This window comes from Mauremys reevesii, linkage group 25, assembly GCF_016161935.1.
Source record: "Mauremys reevesii isolate NIE-2019 linkage group 25, ASM1616193v1, whole genome shotgun sequence".
Classification (NCBI taxonomy): domain Eukaryota; kingdom Metazoa; phylum Chordata; order Testudines; family Geoemydidae; genus Mauremys; species Mauremys reevesii.
The window spans coordinates 5,532,736-5,550,985 of NC_052647.1; the positions used below are offsets into that span (position 1 = coordinate 5,532,736).

The following is an 18,250-nucleotide window of genomic DNA, read 5'->3' on the forward strand; positions in this document are numbered from 1 at the left end:
GGTTGGCGCTCTGTGTCCTGTCGTTCTGAAGTCTAGTATTAATGGTTAGGCTGCAGTAAGACTAGGTCACTTAACCTAGTTCTGTAACTGGAAACTCAATATTTAAACAGGAGGAGCGTTAAAGGAGGACAGTACTCCTAACTTTCTCATCATAGGCAAGGAGAACATTTGGTCTTTACTTAAATAGGACGCATTCAATCTGAGCCACAAAAGAGTCCAGGGGTCACATGTAACTTCTATTAAATTGCAGTGACACCACTGAGCTGTGGAGATCTCTGGGGGGAGACCCCTTGCTTGCCACTCAAGTCCTACAGGTCCTAATAGAAAAAATAAAGACTTCAACAAGCCAAGAAGGAAGCGTCACCTCAGAGACTGAAACTGACAGGCATTTGGCAGCTGCTGAACCTCTCTCAGTAAGTTAGATGACAGACACGCCTTTCAGGCTTTCCTCTGCCCTGTGACAATCCTGCTGCTGGAAAGCTAGAAGTGTGGTAGAATATTGCTGTGTGGGCACTTCTCCTCTGATGTACTGTTTCCCTGAGTCCAGCTCTGCTGTCTGTGGAACAAATACGGCAGGTTTAGAGTACGTGGCTGATTTACTTAATAATATCTGGCAATTAGAAAGTCTTTGAACCAGATTTCTCACAGTGCTTTGCAAATCTTCCTTAGGACTCACAACATGCCTTGGTAGGTCATACACATTTTTATAGATGTGGGAAACTGAGCCACGAGTTAAGCGAGTTGCTCGCAGTCATTCAAGTTACTGGCAGAAGTGAAAATTCAGTACAGCAGATATCAGAAGGGGAGAGAGGGTGTGATGGTGTTGGGAGAAGATCTCATTTTTTTACCATGCTCTCCTTTCAGGCAACATGTGCCATCTTTGAGGTGGTGTCATCACTGCAGTCAAGCGAAGCTGTGCAGGAGCTGCTCCCAGAGCTGTTTCCTGTTCTCCTGCAGCAGGTCAGCCGAACCTTAGGACAAAAGATGCCTTTGCCAGTGATAAGAAGCCGGAGCCTATTCCGAAAAGACCGACAACATACTGAGGGCAACCCTTGCTGGTAATTAGAAGGAAGGCAGAGAAACAAAGAGAATTCCAATAGAGTTGTGTGACACTCCCCAGGGTTATGAGGCACCTTACCATCGCCTGCCCTTAGAGTGAGGAAGTCTTGTCTGTGTCTGCTGTGGGTCAGTTCCCTAAAATGACCAGGCTCTGGCAAAACAAGCACTGCCATCCAGGCCTCCTCAGACCCCAGTCTCTTTGTACAGGTTAATGATAGGCACACACCAACCGAGTCTTCTGACCATTCCGTATAGTGTCCAGACCTTTATCCACTGAACACTCACAGAATTACCAGGCCTGCTGTTCCCAATGGAACAGTACACACCAGTTTATTACTTCTACTTTAGACTCTATACTTTATTACTTATACTCTATAGTGCAAAACACACAGCACTTGGATATATTTATAGTGCAAACAAGAGCAGAGATGATCAAAGAACAGAGATTCCAGTGATAGTGAGTAAGAATGCAAGCCAAAAATGGTTACATGTATAATGAAATCATAACATGCTCCTAGAGACTAAATTTAACCAACAGGTTAACCTGTCTAAAGATGTTTCTCACTCAACGTTCTCAACCAAGCCTGATAGCGACCCCGCTGTCTGTCTCGCTGTCCATCTACTTCCTAAGTGAAAGATGCCAGGGTGTCTTCTTTGTCGCCCAAATATACTAGAGCAAACCTTTGAGGTGTACCCCAAAATTGGGTCCCCACCCCCTGCCTACTTCCTGTTACTTTTCTTTCTTTGAAGTTCTCACAGTCCTTCTGAACTGAATGTGAACCCTACATGCTTAATTTACATGTAAACAAACAGATGGAGAAACATTTCTTGCCTGAAAGAAAACCATTTTTTCACCTTTCCTGGTGACTAGTCCCTAGACACAGATCATAAGAATGTAATTTTCAATGCATAGACATGGCTCTTTACACTGCATCTGTAGATGTGTTTCACAATGATATTGGTGACATGAGCTTTTATTTGAGACTCATATGGCAATCTTTTAGTGAACTAGAATGTACATACCACACCCCTCGGCACCCACTCTGTGCCCCTCACCAGTTAACACTAAGAGATTCCTGAGTCATCAGTGGACTTCAGATCTGGTAGCCCATTAATGTACATTTCCCACCAATCTCACAACAGTTTCTATTATTGTTGTGTTTCTTTACTCCGTGCCAACAAGGTGCTCAAATTACAGACTTCCTGGTTTTATAATGTCTCTGACTTTTCCTAGGAAACCAGGATCTAAACTCTGTTCACGGATGGGCAGCGAGTATAAAATAAACATAAGAAAGTACAACTTCACACAACACATGGTCAACCTGTGGAACTCATTGCCAAGGGATGGTGTGAAGGGCAAAAGTATAACTGGGTTTAAAAAAAGAATTAGATAAGTTCATGGAGGACAGGTCCATCAGCGGCTATTAGGCAAGATGGTCAGGGATGCAACCCCACGCTCTGGGTGTCCTTATGCCTCTGACCACCAGAAGCTGAGACTGGACAACAGAGATTGGATCACTTCATGATTGCCCTGTTCTGTTCATTTCTTCTGAAGAAGCTGGCATTGACCACTGTTGGAAGACAGTATACTGGACTAGATGAACCATTGGACTGACTCAGTAAGGCTGATCTTATGCGGTGGCCACAGTGAGTCAGGTTTTCAAGCATGGGTGCCTAAGTTTTGTCCACAAAACTTGAATTTGTTCCGATGGATGGGTACCTAGCTATGTGAATTCTGGTGCTGCAGACACAAGTGTATATTCTGCTCATGCTGTTGGCCTATGCAGGCCCATTTTAGATACCTCTATGTGACGGGGTGGTATGCTGTGCCCCAGCCTCTTCCATGAACACAGACTGCTCTGAGTCTCTCCAAAGTGTTCTAGGGATGCCTGCTCCTGAGATCCTGGTGGTAAGGGCTCTGACTGTTTGACCCTAATGGATGATCTTAAGTCACCTTTACTCTTGACTTTTGATTTCTTTCTCCTCCCTCTTGTCTCTCAGGGGACTTCTCCATCCTCACCTTCTCTGTGGCTTGTACTTTTGTGTCTAGGTTCCTCCAGCCCCTTTACATATATTTCCTCTTTACCTGGCCCTGCAGGTTTTACTTCCACCCTCCTGGGCCTCCACACATGCCTTGGTGTCCCTGTCAGAAAGGGATCCCAGTCCATGCCCAGGAGAAGGCAGTGGGGCAATCCATCCACTACCCCTACATGTTTCTGCCTAAACTTCCCCTTGATTTCCAGAGTCACCTCTGCCATTGGGCAAAATGTATTGTCCCCATGTACATATTCAGTTTTGATCCTACCTCTGGGATAACCTATACTCAGGTATGCTCAGGGAAACTCTGAAGAAACTTCCAGAATCATGCAGTCCATGATCTCCCCAAAGTTTGAGTACCTGGCCTTACCAGTGAGTGGCGCAATCTTTCAATTTCTATCCAAATGCACAGAGGCATAATCCCTCAATCCATCTTTCAACTTTCCATTTCTGGCAGTACTTTTGTGGACAGGCCCCACCTCATCCAGCATGGCTGCCTTAATCATGTTCTAATCTCTTGCCCGCTAATCACTAAGAGCCATATATGTGCTTCCCCAGTTAAATGGGGTGTCAGTCGAAAGGCCCACATTGTTCTGTCCCTATGAGGTCTCACCGCTGCTCCTTTAAGAGTAACCAACACCCGCTCAGGGTTGTTCAGGTCCCATTTTACAGAGTCTGATCTCCTGTGCCTGGTTTCCATTTCCTGTCACAGGACTCGCCAGACTTTGGGGAGTTGTTGCCAGACCTGGGCTTGCTCCCGTATAAATTCCTGAAGGCTCTTTTGCTGTTAAACCTACCAGGCAAGCAAAGGCTGTTTTTCTGCCTGGTGGGATTGTTGGAAAGTTGGTGGGGTCTTCTACACCAGCAGTTCTCAACCGGGCCGGTTTTAGGGGGTCTGCCAAGCAGGGCTGGCAGTAGACTAGCTGGGGCTTAGGGCAGAAAGCTGAAGCTCTGAGCCCAGCACCTGCACTAAAGCCCTGAGCCGCTGCACCCTGTGGAGTTAAAATCCAGAGCCAGGAGCCCCAAACTGATGCCTGGCAGTGCAGAGGGCTGGGACTGGGCCATGGAGTATTTATAGCTTGTTGAGGTGAGAGGCGGCTCAGAAACAGAAAGGTTGAGAACCCCTGTTCTATACTTCTCTTTGCTGCTTCACCACTCATTTCAGTGTGTTCCCTCCATCACCCAGACTGCCAAACCTCTACCCCAGCTTCTCCAGCAGGCTCTCCATTTGAATAGATAACAGGGAAATCCCTGATGAGCCCCCTGCTGTGACAGAGAGGGGTGTTGCAATCCCACACCTTCTACAAACGCAGACCACGTTGAGACTTTCTTGCTTGTAAACACCAACGTGTAGTCTATTTAATCCCCCTACCAATACATAGCACCTTTTTATCTTGTATCTCAACTTTCTAAACTCTTCTCCAAAATGGGGGGTAAGCTGTTTCCACTCAGAGAGCTCAGTTTGTCAGGCTCTCCCAGCTTTTGTCTTGCTGTCTGGTCACCCAAAGAGAAACAGAAAGTGTGAAAAACCAGGACAGGGAGTTGGGAGTAATAGGCACCTGTATAAGATGAAGCCCCAAATATCGGGATATCTGGTCACCCAAGTTTCTTTCTCTGTCTGTTCCCCTCAAAGGGCTCCTGCCCATGTCCTTTTATACAGTTTCCCTGTTAATGGAATGATTGGTTCCTTGACTCACTAGCCCCAATCTGACCTCGTAATCAGCTACACCTCTGTCCAATTAGGTTTTCTGTAAGGAACTGAATTAGTACTAATAGTGACCAGAGTGCTGACTCAAGTGCAAACCCTCAGCACTCTGTCACATCATATCTGGAGATACGACCCCAAAATATCCACTAGTGATCACCACACTCTATGCCCCCAGTTTTGGGTCCTGATCATGTATCTTTTCTATATCCTTGTACTCTGCTAGTGCCCATACTCCTTGCAGAAAGTGAAAAATGACTGCAAAATTTTGTCCCTAGCAAAACTAGTTATATGAGATGTATGAGATAGAAACTTACCTCCTGGCATCAAGTCCTTCCAGGGACACTGGTATCCAGGATATTGCCAATGGATGAACTGTCAATGAACAGCAGACCTGACAAGTAACCTGGGCTTCCTGACTCTGTTCAGGCTGCACCTTCCTACCGATTGCTGCAGTTCTTTGCCTCTCTTTCCCCAGGTTTTCTATCCAAGCATTAGAATCTGTGCTTTTCAAAGTTGGGAATGAGAAACTGGTGAGAGTGCTTGGGAAGCAGAAAGCATGGATTCTGCTTGAAAACCCCCAGACTCACCATGAGGGAGTGTGTCTGCTGGTGAGGTAAGAGATCTTGGAGGCATCATTTTATCCTTGGGAATCAGTAGCAAATAGAGTGGCTGAGAGGGAACCTCCAGTTTATAGCTTTGTGGGGGGCACCCTGGGTGGAAACACACATCTCTTACCCATAGATATCAGAGCTGTCTGCTCAGAGCAGCTGAATTTTTGAAGTGTGCAATCGACCCCATAAGCGGTTTCTTTTGCCTTCCAGTGTTCTGCTAAGATCTGGACTAGTAACACCTGAGATCATACAGAGCCTCCTCCCCTGGGTGAATTCCCCAATGGAAAACTTCCGAGTCACCAGCACAGCTTTCCTTGCCCAGGTAAGACACAGGGCTCCAAAGAGCAGTTTCACCATTAGACAATTGTCTGTTTGCCTTTCTTTTAGGGAGTTGTACAGTTCAGTTCATAGGAGTAACTGTCATTTTAGATAGTAGACTGGGTCCCCCTTTATATGGAAACCTGACAAGGAGCTTCATTCTACCTTTCGGAGTCATTCTCTCTCTGATATTTGTATTGCTGCCATTGCCTATACTAGCTACACAACCACAGGCACTGGATGAGAGAGATACAGACAGAGTTTGAAGTACTGGACCTCTTCTGCCAAGTCCTAGTGCTGATACTAACCAACAGCTCCTGATTTTGGTTTCGCTCAGCAGATCTTCGGAATGAACCTAGTGTCCTAATACTATAAAACCAGCAACATACAAATACATTCACAACTATCGTAGATTCTCATGACTGTAGTATCTGAGTTCCTCAAAACTCATTAATGTATGTATATGTCCCCACAACACTCCTGGGAGGTAGGGAAGCACTTTTATTCCTATTTTACAGGCAGGGAGCTGATGCGCAGAAGGGCTAAGAGATTTGCCCAAGGTCACCCAGGAAGTCTTTGAGGGAGCAGGAAATTGAAGCTGGGTCTCCCAAGTCCTAGGCTAGTGTGATAACTGCTGGACCATCCTCCCTTTCTACAGCCCTCCTCTAACATCTGCATCATATTTCCCACTTACGCTAAGTAACTATCTTAGGGGCTCATCTGGTTCTAAGAAAAACAATCGATCTGTGCCTGGGATGGGCTGTTCCTGGGCTTTGAGGCTCCTTACAAGAGGCCTCATGGTCCTACTGCCCCCTGCCCCAGGAAAAGAGCCACAAATCTGGGGCTGTCTATAGATGCTTCATGAAAGCAGCCAATCAGAGCCCATCAAGCTCAGCTAAAAGATGCTGCAGAGCCTTAGCAGGTCAGTTCCTGCCAGGAACTGGAGGGGCAAGAAAGGGTGCTGCTCTCTGGCTGCAGAAATTCAGGGGATTGCCAGAGTTTGATTCTGGCAGCATTTGCTTAAGTTGGGTTTGCAGGAAGAGAGTCCTTAAGAACTTGAACCTTGAGGTGAGGGTGAAGCTAAAAGTGGCCGGTAGGAAGAAGCAACAATGAACTGAAATCAAGCGGTACCTAGCTACTGTTTACAGGGTCCATGGTTTGGAAGCCAGAGTTATGGGCAGGCCCTGGTTCCCCTACCACTTACAGTGGCATAAGCCCCAGGAAGGGGACAATGCTTACGGAGAGTTGAACAAAGGGCAGAATTTCAAGGACCCAGCGTTGGGGCTGGAGACCCTAGTGAGGGCAATGGGACTGTTCTTGACTAATCCAGAAGGGGTTTATTTAGCCTTTGGGACTTAGCCAGAGGCCTGAGCCACAGAAGACTCACTGAGGTCGGCTAGCAGGGTGTACCAGGGGTGAGAAAAGGACTGTGGTACCAGACCTAGCCACTAAGAGGCTCTCAAAAGGTGAGCGGATCCCTATTATAGTGCCCAAAAGGATCCGCTCACAGATCCCTATTATAGTGCTCCATGTTTTTAAGACATTTCTCATTTGTGTAGAATGATAAAATTACCTGTTATGTGCCAAGTATCAGAGGGGTAGCCATATTAGTCTGTATCTACAAGATTGTGGCTGTAGGAGGACTCCTTGTTTTTCGTGTATTCCATGTCTGCTCAAATTCTATTCCCAATCTCAATGATCATATTGGGTCTAATGGACATGTTGATTTTATTTCAGCTAATGAGTGATCCCATGCTCAGGGAGAAGAAGTTGCTTAAGATTGTCTTACGCATCTTGGAAGAAAGGTCACAGGATAGAAACAGCATTGTCCGTCAGATGGCTGTAAGAGGCCTGGGAAATATAGTCGATGGGGCGCCTGTGAAGGTATGAGAGATTACTGAATAGGATGCAACATAAGTAGAGAAACCAAGGGAAATAATTGTTCAGAGTTTACAGAGGCTGCACACAATGCACTAGGCCAAATTCTGCTCTCTCCCATACCCTAGTAACCTCTTTGCAGTCAATACAGAGCAAGCTGGATCCTTTGGTAAACTGGGCATAAGCAAACAATGTGCACTTTAATATGACCATATGTAAATGTATACATCTAGGAACAAAAAATGCAGGCCATACTTACAGGATGGGAAACTTTATACCAGGAAGCAATGACGCTGAAAAAACACTTGAGTCATGGCAGATAATCGGTTGAACGTAAGCTCCCAATGCGAAGTTGTGGCCAAATGGGCTGAAATGATCATTGAAGGCATAAACAGAGGAATCTTGAAGAAAAGTAAAGAAGTTATTTTCCCTCTGAATATGGCACTCATGTGAGCGCTGCTGGAATACTGTGTCCAGATCAGGTGTCCACAATTCAAGAAGGATGCTGATAAATTAGAGAGGATTCAGAGAAGAGTCACAAGAATTATCAAAGGATTGGAAAATATACCTTTAGTGATAGACTCAAGGAGCTCAATCTATTTAGCTTTACGAAGAGAAGGTTAAGGAGTGACTTGAGGGCAGTCTATAACTACTCACATGGGGAATACATTTTGATAATGGGTTTTTTACATTAGCAAACAATGGTATAACAAGATTCAATGGGGAAAAAGGAAGCTAGATTAATTCAGACTGGGAATAAGACATTTTTAATGGTAATTTTAATTAACCATTGGAACAATTTACCAAAGGTTGTGGTGGATTTTTGGTCACTAGCAATTTTAAAATCAAGATTGGATGTTTTTCTAAAAGAGATAGTCTCTGAACTAGAGTATTTCGGAGAAGTTCTATGTTATGCAGGAGGTCAGACCGGATAATCACAATGGTCCCTTTTGGCCTCAGAATCTAAGTAACTAGAAATCTAATAATAGGATTACACAGGTGTATTATGGCACCGAGTTTGGCTCATTGTAGCTACCACCTGGTCTGAAATATAGCTATAGGTCTCTGGGGGAAGAGAGGGTTGATGAAATTCCCACAGCTTCATAACTGCTAAAGAAAACTTTTATTATGAGTGTGATCAGCGATAAGTGTTCTTTAATGTAATATATTTGTACAGGTGAAAAAGCACAAGAAGTTTCTTCTGGACATACTGATCAAGGCCTTAAATGACACTTCCAGTTCTGAAGTGATTGGCGAGAGCATGAAAGCACTGGCCAAAGTCCTGAAGGAGCTGAAAGAGAAGGACATTGGTTCTTCCTTCAAAGACCTCACCCAACAGATTCAGACCTACTTTGACGATGTATGTGAACAGAACTCTCCAAATCCAGTTCAACCGATCTTGATTAGACTCAATTTACGATGTGTGATGTGGACTCCCTGGGCATTGCTCATGTCAGAGTGCAGAGATTTTAGGCCCCAGGGAAGGGAGGTGTTTTACGGAGGAGGAGAACATTAGGAGGATGGGGATGACATCCCTGCTCCAACAGTCTCACTCTTCTGTTCTTCTTGATTGCCACTGGGAACCTCAAAGGAAGTCTGAATACTAGATTAGGTAGCTAGATAACCATGAAAAGGGGGTTACAGAGTGCAATAGAGAGTGTTGTGCCTGCTCTATACCATTTTTATGTGAGAGGGTTGGAATGCTAATTCTGTAGTGCAGAGAATTTTGAGATTTCAAATTTTGGGTTTGTTCCTATTTGTGGGAACCCCTCCCCCAAACTTCAGAACTCCTTGTGAAACAGAATTACTATTCTCAACCTAGCTCTGTTGGAAGCCTTGGCCTGGGGCAGTCTGCACTCAGACTATCCTGGGAACCCAGGAAACTCTGGGAGCTAGAGGTGCCAGGGAGTTGCAAATTTGAAAGCCTGGACTCCCAGGGTCATAGAATCATAGGGTTGGAAGGTCATCTAGTTCAACCCCCTGCTCAAAGCAGGACCAACCCCCAGATTTTTACCCCAGTTCCCCAAATGGCCCCCTCAGGGATTGAACTCACAACCCTGAGGTTAGCAGGCCATATGCTCAAGCCACTGAGCTATCCCTCCCCCCGAAGCTGGGGGTGTGGAAGCCTATGATCCCAGTCAGCCTGCTAGATTGGCTGCCAAGGAGCTGGATGGGTGCACTGGCAAGACACCAGGCAGGTTTCTAAGGACCCCTGCCTGGCTTCCAGAGGAATTTCATCAAAATTGAACTGTCTCTAAAATATTTTCATGAATCAGCAAATTCGAACAAAGAATTGGTTAATTAAAGTTTTTCCGACTAGCTGTAGTTGGAATCACTCTACTTTAGCGTAGAAGAGACGGCTGTATGAGGTGCATGATGGGATTGTCCCTTACTTACCAACTTGTGGGGCTTTCTTGGCTGTAGGAGGATGATGCTCTTCGCTCAATGGCCTTTGTCCTATTTGGCATCCTGGCTCAGTTAACAAAGAAAAAATGGAAGGCCTATTTTGCCAAGCAGGTTCGAAAGAGCTGGGTCACACTTCTGCTGCATCTGCAAGACCCAAGCCCCAAGGTTTCAATGGTAAGACCAACAGTAACTTATTTACTAAGCCAAAGGAATCTTCCTCCCAATGCCAGGGGAGCACTGCTATTCCTGCTTGTTGTGGAGGCCCAAATTCTCCCCTCAGTTCATTGCCCTCCTGCTGAGTCAGTTCCCGCCAGGTTGGTCCATGGCTGCTTCACCAGAATCCAGGATAGGTCATGGGTCTGACCCCTACAGGTCTCTGTTCCTGTCTGTCTCTGCACCCCAGACCCCTGCCTCCCCAGAACAGAGAAGAGACCACAGCTGTGCCTGGTGAAGCAGCTTTCATCGGTATATCTGTTCCCAAAAGACATTGATGCTACCTCCAGGTTTCAGTGGAACCTCTCCCCTCTCCCCTCTATTCCTGCATGTTTCTGCCAATTACATCCAGATGAATCCCTTTTTGTCCTGGAATAGATGAGCAGTCACACAGATGATTTCCCTTTGATTGAACATAGCACTCGGTAGGGAACAATTCAATGGTGTGACACTCTTTTTCAGGAATGCAGAGCTACATTTCACCTCTGTTTCCCATTTTTGGGACTGAAGAGACTCCAAAATGTGATCAATAAGCACCTTGGTGGCACAGATGAGCTGAAGCCTGAAGAGCTCCAGGTGGACATTTGCAGACACCTTGTGAGTGAGCTGTTGAACCGTATGAGATTATTGACTGGAGGGTGATGGGAAATGTAAATCTGCCCAGATTCCCATTTTTCCCACTTCTACCCAGCCACCTGTTCTTTCCCTTATTTACCTGTGGTTCATAAAAGCATGTGCTGGCAGTCAAAGGGCACTTCTAGCCAGAGAGAGCTCATGTGTCCCTGATTTCCTCTAGGCCAAAGAGAATGCAGAGCTGCTGGAGAACTTGTACAGCACCACCATCACATACTTCAGTTGCAGCTGGGAAGAGATCCGGGCAGTTGCCGCCAACTTAGCTGGTGAGAGATGATGCCCAGTGTCCGTTTTGATATTCCCATTGAGGGAGTCAGAAAAAATTCCCACTGTGCAGCACTGAGCTGCCATTAATCTCTCTGTGCCTCAGCTTCCCAGCCATAGATGGAGATGTTAATGTCCCTACCTCTCCAGGATGGTGGTCGGAGGAATTCATTAGTTGCTATAAAGGGCTTTGGGATTGTTGCAGGGGAAGCACGGTGCAATCATTTCGCAGCAGCGGCTGGGACACCGTCACGTAGGGCATGGTGACACTTTGAGCTGGGGGTATAATTTCCAGCTTGATGAGACACACCCGCACTAGCCCTGTGTGCTAAAAATAGAGAGTAGCTGCGATGGCAGGAGCAGCAGGAGGTTTAACCACCCCAAGTATGATCCCATCCAAACCCCAAAGTCCATTCTCACAGTGGCTGTTCCTCCCACTGCTTGTGCTGCCTTAGCTACATGCTAATGCCAGCACTGTCGGAGCTAGTGTGGGCCCGTCCCATTGAACTGGGAGTGATACCCCTAGCTCAAAGTGCAGACCTACCCAGTGCTGTTCAGTGCTCCTCACTGTGACTTCATCACTGGGAGGCAAGCAGCCCACCTCCCCATGGCGCCTGCTGTTTCACCTTCCTGGCCACAGCACCTTGTCAAGGAAGCATTAGGGTCCTCCTCTTTGACCCAGGGCCCTCTTCTCCCTAGCACACCCATGTGAGACAGGCAGGCATTGTGGCTCACCTATCAGTCACCTTGTGAGATCCCTGCTTAGAACTCACGTATTCCTGGCCTCAGTCCTTTGCTCAGACCACTAGACCAAGACACTATCTTAGTATGTCTCCAATAACTGACTGCAGTGGCAAGAGGAGCACAGACTGTTTCAAGCAAATGGGTTTTATGTAAACATTCTTTTTAAAAAATGTCTCTCTCATTCTCTTCAGTGTGGACTCTAAACTGCTCTAGCATCCTCTTGCCCACAGCTCACCCTTAGGCCCACAGTAGGAGACCCCAAAGACCTGTCTAGGGGCTGCTAATATCACTTTGCACTCAACAAGGGAAGGTGGTGGTGGTGGTGGTGGTGGTGGTGTTGTTGATTTGACATTGTGTATTTAGGCATCATCCTGGAACACACAGACACTCAGCGTATGAAATGGCTGGACCTGAAACATCTGCTGATGTGTAAGTGATAAATACAGCTGAAGTCCTGCTCATTAGTGAGTTGTTAAAAAGGAATTTAGCTGACAAGCAGCAGTAACCGATACCACTGGTGCAAAGTGCATCAGCCACACATCAAAGGACAAATTCACTCTTGCCCCGTAGAAAGTCAACCTTAATTTCCCCTGAAGGAGGAAGCTGCAGAAGGTGTGATATGAGTCAGTGCATCTCCTGGTTGTCCTGGCAATGCCCCCTCCCCAGCCAGTGCTATCCACACTTTGGGCTTTATTGGCTCTCTGTGGACTCCCCAAGTGAGAAGTAGCCACTTTCTGCTACCCCAAATTTCCCACCAGCAATTTTCCTTCCAGTAGGTGCCCTCTATCATGTGCAAACCAGCTTGGACCTGGCCTGTGTTAAATTCCAGGTTTAGTTGAGCTCAGGCAGTGGCTCCTGAATAGAGCTGGAAAATAACTGAAAAGTGGAAGCTATTGAAACAATGGACCTTCTTCCATTTGCAGCAGAGTGGATGACTTTCTGGTAGAGTCAGGGTCTCCCCACAGTTGGGAGCATGGAAGGGACCCAATGGGGGACCCTAAAGCTTTGTTTGTATTGGAGAGCTGCTGTAGTGTGGTATTCAGAAGTAATAAGTCTCGAGCTAGTTCAGGCACAGGTGACTATATGAAAAGTGCGGCCTATTCATCTCTCATGTATTTTCCACCCCAAAAGAAGGACTGAGCCCAGTTTCACATTTTTCCATGGGATCATTCTGCTCAGGTACTTCAAGGTTCTGTGATCACGCTTATCTGTGATTTGACAGTCTGTTCACTAACGTGATGCCCTCTGTAATTTCAGCTCTCCAGGTCCTAGAGAAAGACCCAAGTCCCACTGTCCAGCTGGTGGCAACTGAAATCCTAAGTGACATCTATTCTGGTGGAGTGCTTGAGGAATGAAGCAGAACGAAGACAAACAGAACAAGGCGCTCCAGTGGTATAAGGGCCCTACCATCAATCAAATGTTAACCCCACCCCTTGACCCCGGCAGCAAGATGTGTCATGTGACCCCTCTAAGAACTCCTCCCACTTTCCTCTACCAATCAGGATGGGTTTCGCCCCAATAGGAATGCCCCGAGAGAAGACTTGACCAATCAGGGGGAGTTCCGGGGCAGGTGACCTGTCTTTTGTGTGACCCCTCTAAGAACTCCTCCTGCCGCCATCTACCGATCAGGGTGGGTTTCAGCCACTGGGGATCACTCCAAGAGGAGATTTGTCCAACTGGGGGGAATTCTGGGGTGGGGTGACCCATCCGGAAGTGCTTCATGTGACCCTTCTAGGAACTCTTCTCACCACCCTTTACCAATTGCGATGGGTTTCAGCTGCAGAGGACTGCCCCAAGAGGAGAGTTGACCAAAACAGGGTAGGTTCTCGGAAGGGGTGAACCTCCCAGAAGAGGGTCGTGTGACCCCTCTAAGAACTCCTTTCAATGCCCTCTGCCAATCAGAGTGCAGCACATCACCTCATAAGTCCCAGCGCTGGGCAGAGGAGGCCATCTCTTACCAAGAAGATGTGTTTTATGAATTGTGGAAAGGCTGAGAGGAGACATGGACTCCTTTACCACCCCCCAGAGAACTTCAGACTTTGTTTTAGCCCCGAGGACCTTTGGGCTTGTATGGATAAAGCGCTATAGCAGTTACAGTTCCGAGGAGGGCCCTTTGACTCGACCATTAATAGATACCTCGGGACCCAACCCCAAACCCTTGTGAAGAACCCTGATGAGTGTGATGACCCCCCCCCCCAAAGTTGGAAGATGATCATGGCTTGGGGGAGTCACTGGTGGACAAGGTGAACGGGAAAGACGTTGCTCAGGTAAATGAATGATTAAGAAGCGATGGTCAATCATGGGGGTATAATGGGGTTAGGAATCGACTTGGTATTTCATAAATCTAAGAACAAGCAGGGGGTTGCTTACACTGTTTTTTGTCTGAAAATCTCTCAACAGCTTGACGATGCCTTTCAAGAGGCCTTTGAGAACTTACACATCGGTAGCCCTGTCGTGCATCAGCTGTTTTTGCTCCTGTCTGAGATGCAGCTCTCGAGGAAAATCCAGAAAAGAACAAAATAGAAGAATGAACCAGCTCAGAATCCTTCGTTTTAGGGGTCATGGCGTCCATTTTTACAGGTGGCTGTCGAAGGTTGTGTTAAACCAGGCAATTAATTAAACTTATTTAAATGTGTCCCTATGACTGTATCCCCCTCCATATTTGTGTTAGTAAAAGACGGTACCAAGAACAGTCCTGTCTCCACAGACAGCTCTGTTAATGAAAATATATTACATCCCCAGGGAAGTTGGGAGCTTTGGTGGGGGAATCCTCTTTTTCGAGTGGCCAAAAAGCATAATAAAACTTGAAATAGAAGACAGGTAACAGCTTGGCTTTCAGATCGGATGCTTTCACTTTACACAAACTGGTTCAAATACGTTTTAAAAGAAACAGGAGCCTTTGAAAAAGGTTATGAACAGACGTTTACTGATGAGCTATTTATAGTGGATGAAGCCTTAACCAGGAGCCAGAGACCTGTATACTGATTAAAAGATGACGAGGGTGAGACAGTTACTGGATCTTTTTACCCTGAAGAATTACAAAAAGTAAACCCCAAACAAGACAGGATTTACAAGATTGAAAAAGTTCTAGCGGATAAAGGAAAAGGGAGAAAAAAGCAGCTACTGGCGAAATGGTTCGGGGGAGCGATAAGTTTAACAGCTGGGTGGAAGCTTCTCAACTCTGTGACATTTAGACATGAACAAAACAAACAAACAAACAAAAAGATTGCTCCTCCAAAGACAGAGAGAGAGAAAAATGAGCGACAGCAGGTTTTACATTACTTTGCCCAGCAATGCCAGCACTGCAGTTTTTCCTCAGAACACCAGCTTGAACTTTACAATACTGCTAATTAAGCCCTAGGATCTCCGGAGTGCCTGGGAGGTAGGTTTGTGGAAATACAATACCCGCACAGCCAGAACACTATCAACGAAGACACCCCTTTTGAAATCACCTTTGGAGATATGGCATGGAGTTTTATCCTACGACAAGGTTATTACTCATCCATACACGAATTATTGGATCATATGAACAGTACTGTGGCTCGTCATCCCACACCGCCTGAGGTGGTCATGAACTACGACCCTAGGGGTAGAAAAGTTAGTCTTAAATCCACCGATTTTACTTGTATGATTTCTATCAGCGGGGAGCTAGCTAACATTCTAGGTTTGGGCCTGAAGCACAGCATCCAAAAATTCCCCTTCTCAGCAGACATCACAGGGCTTTTAATTTCTTGTGTCTGTTCACAGATATTGTAGAACACGAATTTGTGGGGGACTTTTCTGTTCCCCTGTTACGCTGTGTCCCTGTCCAAGGAAGGAACAACAAGTTTGTCACCATCACCTACGATAAACCTCATTACGTTCCTGTCAGAAAACACCACATCGATACCATTACCATTGAAATAAAGACAGATCAGAACAGACACGTCTTATTTTGTGTTGGTGAGGTGATCATCAAGGTGCACCTGTTTCCCTGGAAAAAGAGCGAGGTTTCTAAAAAGCAAAACATTATGGTGATCCTAAAAAACTACAGCGACCCCACCATCTACAGGAACTATTACAAAGCCAAGTGGGATATGCCCTTCCTGGATGTACGGGGCTGGCGTGGGTGGAATATTCCGTAACCAAGCCTCTGCAACCAGACTTCGAGGCAGAACACTGCGTGAGAGAATACATGAATCTGGTACAGACAGCTGGTAAACACGTGAAAGATCGTTGTCTGTTTGCATGGGGTTACACCTTGTTTGCCTTGTTTCCTCCCGACCAGGAATGCGCCAATCACTGTTCCCTGTTTAAAACCGGGAACCTGAGAGCAGAAATACATTTTGGGACGGCTCTAACCGTCACCATCAATATGATCGTGTATGGGTTTTTTGACAACGTCGTAGAGATAAATCAGAGGAGAAATGTTCTGCTTGACTATATGTGAACATGGACACCGTGCAGCTTTCACGTGTCTCATCAACGACCCCTTACACAAAAAAGAATTCCCTTATGATTGGCTCCCTGGCAGCAAGGTTTGGTGGTCAATATGCATCCACATAACCAACCTGGTGAACACTGGCTCACCTTGTATCTGGCGAAGTGTAACCATGGAGAGTTTTTTGACTCATATGGGCACCCCCCCCCCGAATAGCGTGTTGTTTCCTAAAAGCATTATGAAATTTTTAAACAAAAATGCCACACACAATGTGTTCCACAATAGACAATTACAAGACCCCAGTCTGTCGCCTGCAGCTATCACTGCGTGTTTTTCTTACATCATCGTAGCAAGGGTTTAATCTTTTGACTTAGTGCAAAACGACCGGATGGTGATGAATTTTGTAAAAACTAAATTTAAATTTTTGGGCATATCTAGGCTTGCTTAAAACATGTTTCAACAAGCCCAGACATGTGTATCTTGAAATGATTTTTATAGCCATGTTATCCAATACTCTCAGGCATAACAGACAATGTTCGTTTGGCATTCTCCAACACATTTTTTATAAAGTAACTTTTCCCACAGTTGCTAGGCCCCGCAAGAATTGCAGAAAAGGGGTGTTTCCACCTCGGATCCATTTTTAAAGCCATAGGTCAGGGTTTTAAACCCTTCTCCTAGGACCTTCTTGGTGGAAATGACTTCTCTTAAGGGTTTTTGTCTTTATTTGCTACTGATTTTTGTTCCTTATGATAGAGGGCTGCTGCACCTCTATCTTTTTGGACGTGTTTTCTCACAGTCCCGTGCAATAGTCCAGAACTAGATCTTTCAAACTGTCCAAGTTGATCTTTTCACAATTTGCTACGTTCAGGCTAATACCTTTGACTTTCATGCAGGCCTTTCTTTCCGGCAGCTTATACCTGTATGTTTTCGGGCCTGCTGACACAAACTTGGTGATGTGTTGATCTGGCGGAATCTTGCCTAAATAATCCCGCAGAGGAGGATTCCAGTCACCCTCCCTTTTCACAAATTTCACCAAGTCAGTGTCATGGTACAGGCACCGCTCTTGCAACCTGTCTAGCAGGTTGTTTAGTTCTATGTGGGCATAAGTAGTGGTGAAACAGGCTATGAAAACACTGGTATTTCCAGAGAAAGAGTACTGGTCTTTTGGGTCTTTCCAAGACACTCATGCTGTTTCACCGTCGATAATATTGCAGGATGAAACCTTATAGTTGGGGGAAAACAGGTACTGAAAGAGTTTGTCAGGGTCTGTCACACTGCTGGTATTGGGTAGGTTTGTGGAGCAGATGCTGCTATTATTATTATTATTATTATTATTATAAATCACATGAAACTGTCTTGTAAACTTAAAAATAAAATATTCATTAGGGTATTTTTCTACTTAAAAAGTCATAGCTTTAAAACAAAATAATCCACTTCAGGCTGTATAACAAACAGGAGTTTTGAGTTTGTTTCTACCATTGTAAAACAACAAACAACAAACCCACAAACTTTTTTAAATACACCTCATTTTGCAAAATAAAAACCAAACTGCTTTTAAAATCAACTTTTAAAATCCAGTTTAAAACACATTTTGCACACTAAAAAATGTCTTTTAAACTGTTAGTTTAAACTGTTAGTTTGAAACACACCATTACCATCAGTTTGCAGCCATATAGTTAAAAAAAATAACCCCACCTATGTTTTACAGAGAGAGAGTTTAAAATACAGTTTGCAACAAAATAGTTTTCAATAAACCCACACACATTTAAAAGCCAATTGCAGAAAGTTACCTTCTACTACAGGATAAAGTGTTGCAGGCACATGCTTGTTCTGTCCCCCTCAATGTGTGTTTGGGCCTTTGGATTAAAGAACAAGCAAAAACTGTTAGTTAGTATTAGCCCCAAATCCCTATACAACCTGTGTAGTACCTGAAGTTATTAAGCAAAACTACAGTTAAAA

General features: G+C 45.4%; 1 protein-coding gene across 1 annotated transcript; it reads left to right on the forward strand.

The window, feature by feature from the left end:
- Positions 1-355: 355 nt before the first annotated feature.
- LOC120391219 (protein maestro-like) lies at positions 356-13,362 on the forward strand. Its single transcript, XM_039514691.1, has 11 exons — positions 356-413; positions 865-1,058; positions 5,280-5,417; positions 5,626-5,737; positions 7,471-7,617; positions 8,789-8,971; positions 10,036-10,191; positions 10,693-10,827; positions 11,027-11,129; positions 12,235-12,300; positions 13,129-13,362. Exons 2-11 carry the CDS (start codon positions 985-987, stop codon positions 13,224-13,226), a joined length of 1,212 nt encoding a protein of 403 aa, XP_039370625.1. The 5' UTR covers positions 356-413; positions 865-984; the 3' UTR covers positions 13,227-13,362.
- Positions 13,363-18,250: the final 4,888 nt, after the last annotated feature.

Excerpts from the sequence above, each read along its gene's own strand:
- LOC120391219 (XM_039514691.1), top strand. The coding sequence starts at position 985 with ATGCCTTTGCCAGTGATAAGAAGCCGGAGCCTATTCCGAAAAGACCGA. Across the intron at positions 5,418-5,625 it reads GGAGTGTGTCTGCTGGTGAG|TGTTCTGCTAAGATCTGGAC; the intron begins GTAAGAGATCTT and ends TTTGCCTTCCAG. Across the intron at positions 11,130-12,234 it reads AGTTGCCGCCAACTTAGCTG|GCATCATCCTGGAACACACA; the intron begins GTGAGAGATGAT and ends TTGTGTATTTAG.